General features: G+C 47.2%; 1 protein-coding gene across 1 annotated transcript; it reads right to left on the reverse strand.

Moving 5' to 3' along the window:
• Positions 1 to 1,134: 1,134 nt before the first annotated feature.
• On the reverse strand, positions 1,135 to 5,337 carry LOC127587471 (RIIa domain-containing protein 1-like). Its single transcript, XM_052045810.1, has 4 exons — positions 5,171 to 5,337; positions 2,928 to 3,004; positions 2,383 to 2,429; positions 1,135 to 1,341 (listed from the first exon to the last, which is right to left on the reverse strand). Exons 1-4 carry the CDS (start codon positions 5,270 to 5,272, stop codon positions 1,262 to 1,264), a joined length of 306 nt encoding a protein of 101 aa, XP_051901770.1. The 5' UTR covers positions 5,273 to 5,337; the 3' UTR covers positions 1,135 to 1,261.
• Positions 5,338 to 9,848: the final 4,511 nt, after the last annotated feature.

A 9,848-nucleotide genomic window follows, 5' to 3' on the forward strand; every position in this document is an offset into this window, starting at 1 on the left:
TGCTGCGCTGAGCCCTGGCATTGAAGGTGCTCTGCCAACGTCAATTGGAATTTATAGCCGATGCCTCAGACCCCATAACTCGGGGGGGGGGGGTTGTGAACAAGATGAGCAGTTCTTACCCACCCCCAAGTGCCCTTGAGAAGATGATGCCAAGCCACCCTCTGCAGAGAGTCAGGCAGATTCACCATCGTGGACAGCTGGCGATAAGCAGAAAGTGCTGGCCTTGTCTGGTGCTGAGAAATGAACAACAACCAACACTGCGGTCTGTCTGATGAAGGTGTCCTACAGCTCTGTTGGGGAGGGAGTTGTGAGATTCAGACCCGGCGACAATGAAGGAATGGTGACGTATTTGGACAGTGTACAATTCAGAGGGGAGTCTGGAGGTGGTGGTGTTCCCCTGCGTCGGCCGTCCTTGTCCTTCTTGCTGGGAGACGTGGTGGGTTTTCAAAGTGCTATCAGTGGCCTGGGCACCTCCTGCTGGTCTCTCATCATAACCTTCCACTGCTTTCACCCTTAATGTCATAGAGGGATACAGCACAGAAACAGGCCCTTCGGCCCATTGAATCCATGCTGACCACCCTAATCCCACCCCAACCCATTTTATTCTCCCCACATTCCCCCGAAAGGGGGAGTTATCAAATTATTTGCTGCAGCTCTAGGTTTCACAGACTGACTTCCACTAATTTTCTTCTACCTTTCAAGGAACCCAGAGATCAAAGGTCTCACCTTAAGGAAAAGGTGGAAGCCTGACTTTGTCATCGATCCTGAAATGATGTCAGACACAATAGCAGTGAGGCCCCCCCTGCTCAAGTGGCCCATCCCACCCAGCAGGGCTCTGGATTGAGGTACTGGGCTCCCCTTCTCCATCCATATCCCAAAGGATTACCGTGAACTGGAAAGGCAGAGAGGATTCGGAACGTTTAGCTAAGCCTGTGATCTTGAGTTCCCTTCTCTGCAAGTTCAAAATGTACTTAAATGGACATGCAGCACTAATTCAAGTTCCTTCTTTCCCATTTGATGTGTCCTGTTGTGATGAAGCACGTGGCAGACTGATTGATGTAGCCCATGGGGAGAGGGGGCGGTGCAGCTGATTTGTTATTCACAGGAATTTGAGGGAACATATTGCAACCAACACACAAATGAGAGGAAGGTTTAATGGTTTCTGCCCTGTGACTGCCAGTGCATGGGTGGGCAGGGGTGGTGTTGCATGTGGCTCAGCTCGAGGTCAGTGCCCAGCGAAGAGTTCACATCCATCCCCCACTCACTTCTGTTTCAGCATCTTTTCCCGCTCGTACACTTTCCTCTGGATCTTTTCTGGAAGCCTTGCGTCGGTGTAGTACTCTACAGAACACAGAAGGTGTAGGGTCAGTTAGCAGCGTGACCTAATTGCCTCTAATCCATTCCTACATACTTATCTGCCACTCACGGGGAATACAATTCAGTTAGGGAAGTGGGCCGCAGAGTGGCAAATGGATTTCAATACAGATAAGTGTGAGGTGATGCATTTTGGAAAGGCAAACCAGTGTAGGACTTATACTATGAATGGTAAGGCATGAGGGAGTGTAATGGAACAGAGGGACTTGGGAGTAGAAGTGCATAGTTCACTGAAAGCTGTGTCACAGGGAGACAGGGTGGTGAAAAAGGCGCTTAGCATGCTGGCCTTCGTCAGTCAGAGCACTGAGTATAGGAGCAACGCACACAAAATGCTGGAGGAACACAGCAGGAAAAGCAGCATCTATGGAAATGAACAGTCGATGTTACAGGCTGAGACCCATCATCATGCAGCTACAATCGTATCATTTAAGAAGCATGTGGATAGGTACATGGAGGGGCAGGGTTTAGAGGGATATGCGCTAAATGCAGGAAATTGGGACTAACTGGGTGGGGACCGTGGTCGGCATGGACTGGTTGGGCCGAAGGGCCTGTATCCATGCTGTATTGCTCTATTGCTCTATGACTCTACACAGTGATTGACAGCCACTGTGTCACCTGCGGGGAGCCGAACTAGTGTCGCAGGGCTGGATGCTTCACCCTGAGGGGGACATTTCTGGTCGGACTCGCTGAGCTCCCTTCGCCCTCGAACAGGGTCACCTAGATGCCTCCCCTCTTGTGTCTAACCTGTGCTGTCCCTGCCCTCGGAGTTGGTAATAGGACGGTGTAGAAGGAACTTTACTCTGACCTTGTCCTCGAAGTATGTGATGGGGCAGAATAGAGGGAATGTCTGTGTCTAACTTGTGCTGTCCTGCACTGACAGTGTTTGTTGGGACAGAGTACAAGGAGCTTTAATCTGCGTCTAAACCATGCTGTGTCGGGTGAAGAGATATTCAAATTTAAGATGATGTTTGTCCCGATTCAAACTGCAACCATGGAACTAAAACTCACCAGCGGCAAATTCTCCAATGTTTTTGGGTTTCTTCAGGAGCACAGACCTGGAAAGGAATGGCGAGGAGAGTTCAGTCCAAGTTCACTTGTCACTGAAACCCATTCACTTGCAAATGTTCCTCAATTTCAGAGAAAATGGACAATCCACAGCTGCCACAGCACTCAACATAAAACAAAAGCTGTGATTTCAACCAATGCACTCTGTGACCACTCAGATGACTGTTAAAACAGTTGGTAAACACATGGGAGAGCTCTTATTTGAGAGCTGCTGCAGTTTAAACACACTTAGGGTGGTTTGTTCTGCGATCATACTCAGTAAATGCTATTTCAATTTACACACACTTGGGAACTATTATTCACACTTGCAGCCATCACAGCTTGTAATCGAGGTATTGCTCATTGCTCCAGACACTGAGCATTATATGTTGTAACACCACAGTGTTTGTAAGTGCTTTCTGAATCCCACCCCCATCTCCTCACTGCCAGTGGCAACCTGTGGCCTTGCTGCATTTTGCAATTGGCTAATTACAGTCTGAACAATTCACCTCATAAACTCTCCCAGCAGTATCTCCACCTCCGGATGCTCCCTCAGGTAGTATTCATTCGCTATTCGTGTGTTTATCTGCAACCAAGTTACAAAAGAGGTTTGGGAATCATTAACTGTGGAAAAATATACCCAGATCAATCCCTAAGTCTTGCAGAGAACCATCCCCAGTGCAATGACCAAGAACTCCAGCTCCAGAGTTACACTCGTCCCTCCAATGTCGTGAATGTGACCTAGTGCCAGGGGCATCTCTCTGTCTCTTGAAGTGGAAGGCTTTTGGTTCAGAAGCCACTCTTGGGGCTTAAGCAGATAATCTGATTTCAGAGTGTGGCCCAATAGTGAAGGACCAAAGAAGGAGCTCTGCTTTTTATCTAACACAGTCTGCACCTGCCCTACAAACGTTTGATGGGACAATGTAGAAGCTGTACTCTGTATCTAACCTGTATTATCCCTACTTTAGGAATGTGTGATGGGATTGTGTAGAGGGAGTATTACTCTGCACCCACCTTTGTCGTTTCATCTCCCATATAAATGAAGTGATTTATTGGGACAGGAAAATCTAAACCAATAGTTTGCATTTATCATCGATAGAGGGAAATGGGCAGTTGATGTTTCACATCAAGACCCTTCATCTGGACTGGCAGTCTCGACCTGAAATGTCGACTGTCGATGCTGCCTGAGCCGCTGAGTTCCTCCAACATCTTGTTTGTTGCTGCAGATTCCAGCACCTGCACTTTCTTTTGTCTCCAGATTGCATTTATTGTTTACTTTGGTTCTAGTTCATACAATAACAGAAAATTGACAATGTGGAAGAGCATTTATCCCATTATAGCCATAAAGTTGAAAAGATAGCCAACCCCACCTTCTAGTACTTGGTCTGTATACAGCCAAGAACTGTTTAGATGTGATGAGTGTTTCTGTGATGCCACATTCCTGCAGGCAACAAGTTCCAGACCCTCACCACCCCTTTGGAGGGAATAAGTTTTCCTCATCTCCCCCCAATCCTTCCACCAACCTTTCATTGCACCTGTGCTCACATGTACTTGTGCGTATGACAATAAACTCAACTTCGACTTTGAACAATTATAAATCTACACACCTGACTCTTGTCACCTTTCAGCTGAAAGAAATTGGTTGCAAATTGGATGTTACTGCTTTTTGTTTAACTAACTGTCATCTCAAAGCTGCCAGTCCAAGAGGATAACAGCCACATCAAATCTGAATGGTTAACTGCTTCTCCCCCAGAAGTGCCTCAATCCTGCCCCACCATTCAACATAATCATTGATGATATACACTGGCTTCTTCTGTGCCACTTCCCCATAATTCTTTCAGCTTTCTTATATTTATCTATTTATGTGGCATGGCACGGCACGGCAATGTAGCAGTTAGCGTAATGCTATTATAACGCCAGCAACCTGGGTTCAATTCCGGCTGCTGTCTTTAAGGAGTAGTTTGCACATTCTACCTGTGTCTGTGTGGGTTTCCTCCGGGTGCTCCGGTTTCCTCCCACATTCCAAAGACCTATGGGTTAGGAAGTTGTGGGCATGCTATGTTGGTGCCGGAAGCGTGGTGACACTTGTAGCTGCCCCCAGAACACTCTACACAAAAGATGCATTTCACTGTGTGTTTCGATGTACATGTGACTAATAAAGGTGGAGGGGAAGAAGCTGTTCCTAAATGAGTGAGTGTGGGTCTTCAGGCTCCTGTACCACCTCCCCAAGAAGAGGGCATGTCCCGGATGATGAGGATCCTTAGTGATGGATCCCGCCTTCTTGAGGCACCACCTCTTGAAGACGTTTTTGATGGTTATTTAAATAAGGTCACCTCTTATTCTTTTAAACTCCAAGGAATACAGACCCAAACTGTCCGGCCCTCACTGTAGGAATTACCCTGGTGAATCTCCTTTGGACTGCCTCCAATACTACTACATCCATTTTCAGGTTAGGGGACCACAACTGTGCACAGCTGCGGCCTCACCAACACTCTATACAACTGGAACAAAGCCTCCCTATGCTCCAACATGCTGCCCGACCGCCCTGATATTTTGTTTTTTATTTCAAATTTGGGGGGGGTGTCCTAACCCTAATCCCGCCCTTCTGGTGTGATTGGCCGAAACGGGTGTCAATCACGGCTACAGCGAGCGCTATTGGCCGATCTTGGTGTTGCCATGGCGATGGCTGGGCGCGCTCTTTATTACAACCGCCCTGCTCCGAGAATTCCAGTGGCGTCGGTGCTCCCCTCACCTTGAAGTCCCACAGCTTCTCCTGCTGCTCAACGCTGAGCGCTCCCACATCGTACCCTTCCATCCCGTAGGGAGAAGGAACGTTTAAGTTAAATTCCGCCATCGTGCTCCGTCCGGGAGGTGAGGATGAAGGTAGGAGGGGGGACTGAGATCGCGTTGCTTAGGACACCGCGCAGGCGCAGTGAAGGAAGCACGTGGGTGCGCGGTGGACCAATCGCGGCGCGGTACCCGGCTCCGGCCGCGCAGGGGGAAGCCCACGTGATTCCGTGGTTGCTATGGCGCCGGCGCCCGGTAGAGGAGACGGAGCATCCCGCTGTATTTTTTGCAGCCACAGTGGCTCTGGCACGTTAAATATACGCTTGACGACCATTTATCCACCGAGTGCGCCGCTTCCCCCCCCCCACCCCCAGAGCGAAGTCAGCGCAACCTGAGGGGAGGCTTGGAGGGCGGTCGGTGCGTGTGTGAGCCGTGTCGGTGGGCAGCCATTTTGTGCAGAGCAAGATCCCACCAGCGCCGTCCCTCAGGCGCCCCTCTGTAACTCGGCTCCACTGCAGCCCTCGCCCACGGACAGGCGAGGGGGACGTTGGCCGAGGCGCTGGGTCCACGACCCCGAAACCTTAGCTCTGCTTCCCTCTCCACAGACGCTGCCCGACCCGCTGGGTATTTCCAGCCTTTTCTGCCTTTCCAGCATCTGTGGGTTTTGCCTTCACCGCAGGAACTCAAGCCTGGTCGTGAGAAAACAGCAGCAGGTGGAGGCCACTCGGCCCCTCAAGCCTGTCCCCGCCCCCTGGCTGTTCTATGCTAGCCTCAACTCCTCTTCTGTGCCAGTTCCTCATAAACCCTAATAACCTTGGACACCGCGCAGGAGCAGTGGAGGAAGCATGCAGGAGTGTCCACTTAATTCTGTATTTCAAATATTTATTTCCAACTTAAATGTATCTAATGATCTGGCTTTCACCACCCTCAATGGCAGAGAATTCGAGAGATTCACTATCATCTGAAACATCTCTACCCTGTCACCCCCCCCCCCCCAGGATCTTTCATGGTTGAATGTCATTCCCTATTCTTCTAAGCTCTAAGTAATACAAACCCAAACTGTCTAGCCTCTCTTGAAAGGGCAATTCTGCCATTGGATGTCTCTTGCACCCCCTCCATTTATCACCCAATCTGAAAGCTTCCCCTCAGACAACAGCCTCAGAGCTTGGGGTTGTGATTTGAAAAGAAACACAACTGTTTTGTCAGTTTTCACATCTCTTTCAGGATGACCCAAAGCATTTTCAGCTGAAGGTTTTTTTTCTGATGTACTTAGTCCTGTTGTGAAAGCCTGAGAAGGGGCTGAATTTTTAATGTGTGTCCAGGAGAATTTTTTGAGTCACTACATTGACAGTATACTGGAGAATGAGCAGTACTGGACCTAATCTTTAGGAATGTAGTAGGGTAAGTTGAGGGAGTGTCATTGGGAAAACAATTCAGAGATCATGATGATAACTCAAAAGTTTCAAATTTATTATGGGCCTGAAAATAAGATCCTGGATTGGAAGAAGGTTTGATGACATGGGACTGGGAGCAGCTACTTGCAGATAAATCTATTTGCGACCAGGGGGATCATTCAAAAATAAAAGGCTGGGGCAATCTCCTTTGAGGTGCCAGATAACTTGAGGACAGTGAATATAGTGCCTTTGTTTAAGAAGGTCAGCAGGGGTAAGCCAGGTAATTGTAAGCCTGATATCAGACTGAAGGAAATCGTTGGAAAAATTTTTGATGGGTAGCATTAATCTGCACTTGGAGAGGCAGTGATTAATCGAGGATAGTCAGCAGGGCTTTAAGGGGTGATTCAGTCTGAATAATTTGATTGAGTTTATCAAGGAGGTGACTAAATGTGTTGAGGGTAGTGCAGTTTATGTAGTCTACCTGGACTTCAGTAAGGCCTTTGACAAGGTCCCAGTGAAAGCCCATGGGATACTGGGCAATTTATCAAATTGGATCCAAAAATGGTTTGTAAAGGAGGCAGAGTGTGATGGTCAAGGACTGATTTTGCCACTGGGAGTTTCTTATGTTGAGTGGTGTACCACAGGGATCATTTTGTTATGTATGTTAACATTCTGGATGTAAATGTGGTACCTGTGGCAGATGACACCAAAATTAATGGTCTTATTGATAGTTGTTGGCTACAGAACAATATTGAGTTGGTAAGATAGGCAGATAAATGGTAGATGGAATTTAATCCTGAAAAATGTGAGGTAATGCATTTTGTGGCTTATCACCACACAGAGGCAGGCCATTTGATCCATCTGTCCCATTCACCCTCCTTGTTTCCCCAGAGCCCTGCAATGTGTTCTCCCTCACCTGCCCATCACCTCCCCTTTTGATTCTTTTTACCATTAATTTAAACTAAGGGGTAATTTACAGCAGCCAATTAACATCTGAGTCACTGTGCTGCCGACGGAAACCCATGCAGTCAGAGGGAGAACATGCAAACTCCACACAGACAGCACCTGAAGTCCCTGGAGCTCTGAGGCAGCAGAACTAACTGCTGAAACAGCAAGCTGTTGAAGTGTAGTCATCATTGCAAAGTTGAAAACATGGCAGCTAATTTAGACACAGCGAGTTTCTGAACTGCTACAGGTAAGAGTCATCCATTTTGGTGGGTCTGGAATCTGGGTTGGTAAATACCCTTCATTGTAGTGAACCAGATGTGTTTTTATGGTAATCACTGTTCCTGAGACTAGCTGTTTTCAAATTTCCCGGTTTATTTATTTATTTACTTGAGTTTAAATTTCCCAGTGCCTGGGGAATTTGTGTCTTTGGATCAATGGTCCAGGGATAAATGTTGGTCAGGACTCCCCTACACCTCTTTGAAATAATTCTATGGGATCTTTCTCATCCACCTGAGAGAGCAGTCAGGACCTCTGCTTAATATTGCATCTGAAAGACAGCACCTCCAACACTATTATTCCTTCAGGAATGGAGTATCAGTTCAGTCAGTGATAATAAACCTGAGTCAGACTTCTGCGCTTATACCTCTGGGACAGGACTCCAACCTAAAGCCATCTGACCCAGAGGAAAGACTGTGACCCACTGAGCAGCAGCTGATAACCCCTGCCCTATGACCTAAATATAGTGATGTGACCCACAGGCTGAGATAATGATGGTATTACCCTGTGGAAGAATGTGTTGTTTTCCATCGCAAGCTGCCAGCTTTGGATAGGACAGAACTTTCCAGAGGTCCACAGTGACTCTACTCAGGTTCTGAAGACGAAAGTGTTCCACCTTCATCCCTCTTCTTCCAACCCTTTTCCATTAAACCCAATGGTGAGATGGACAGGCAGGAGACAAAGGAGACCCTGTGGTTGGGTATCAAGCCAATAGCTTGGATTCAAGCTGATAAGTGAGCCAAGAAGAGAAGGGAGTCGAAGCAGAGGTGACAAAGTACTGCCAAAGAAACGTAATACATTTATTTAACTGTGTGAAAAGTTTCTAACAGTTTATCATTCATTGACAGCTTCGCTATCCAAGACTACGAATTCAGGCACACATGCCTATTAATTAACCTACAACAGATCCAGGTTTTGTTCTTGTAAGGATCCCCAGGTCTCTACACACTATCACCAACCCCTCCTCCAGCAACTGTCATTGCTGATCTTTACCTGGCTAGAATTGGTATTCCCGTTACTCCGTCACTGCCATTGAACCAGTTCCACGATTAATGCCAGCCAAAGGCCAGGTACCTCAAAATAATCAAAGAACGCAAAGGAATCATTGTCCAGGGAGCTGAAATTTAAAGGGCTTTGCTACAACAAAACAAAACTCTGGTTTGGACACATCCATGAACAGGTCAACCTCTGTGTCCTAGACATAGTAAATAGCCTTTGGAAAGGGTGCAGTTCACTTGAACGCTACCTGTAATCCAGCAATTAGAAGCAGTTAACTGGGACATATTTTCTAGGATATAGAAGGTTATAAGGTGGTTTGAACAGTTTTTCTTATTCACCATTTATTGGTGAGGCCACACTTGGAGTACTGTGTGCAGTTTTGGTCATACTGTTATAAGAAAGATGTGGTTAAACTGGAAAGGTTGCAGAGAAGAGTTATGAGAATATTGCCAGGACTAGAGGGCCTGAGTTATAGGGAGAGGTTGGCCAGGCTAGGTCTTTATTCCTTGGAACCTAGGAGAATGAGGGGCAACCTTATAGAAGTGTTTAAAAATTATGAGAGACATAGATGAGGTGGATTGTAAGAGTTTTTTCCCCAGGGTAGCGGAGTCCAAAAATAGAGCACATAGATTTAGGGTGAGAGGGGAAAGATTTAAAAGAAACTTGAGAGGCAACTTTTTCACACAGAGGGTGGTGAGTATATGGAAGGAGCTGCCAGAGGAAGTGGTTGAGGCAAATACCTTGTGATAGCAGAAAGGTCATTGATGAAGCAGCTGAAGATGGTTGGGCCTCAGAAACTGCTCTGAGAACCCCTGCAGTGATGTCCTGAGGCTCAGATGATCTATCGCCAACAACCAAACCGTCTTCCTTTGTATGAGGTGTGACTCCAGGCATTGGAGGGTTTTCCCCTCATGGCATTTGACTCCACTTTGATGCCGCATTTGTGTGCCTTACTGCCACTCTGAAATCCAGTTCTGTTATCCATGCTTAGATCAAGACAGTAGTGAGATCTGCAGCTGAGTGGTT

The sequence above is a fragment of the Pristis pectinata genome, chromosome 40, assembly GCF_009764475.1.
Source record: "Pristis pectinata isolate sPriPec2 chromosome 40, sPriPec2.1.pri, whole genome shotgun sequence".
In the NCBI taxonomy this organism is placed as follows: Eukaryota; Metazoa; Chordata; class Chondrichthyes; order Rhinopristiformes; family Pristidae; genus Pristis; species Pristis pectinata.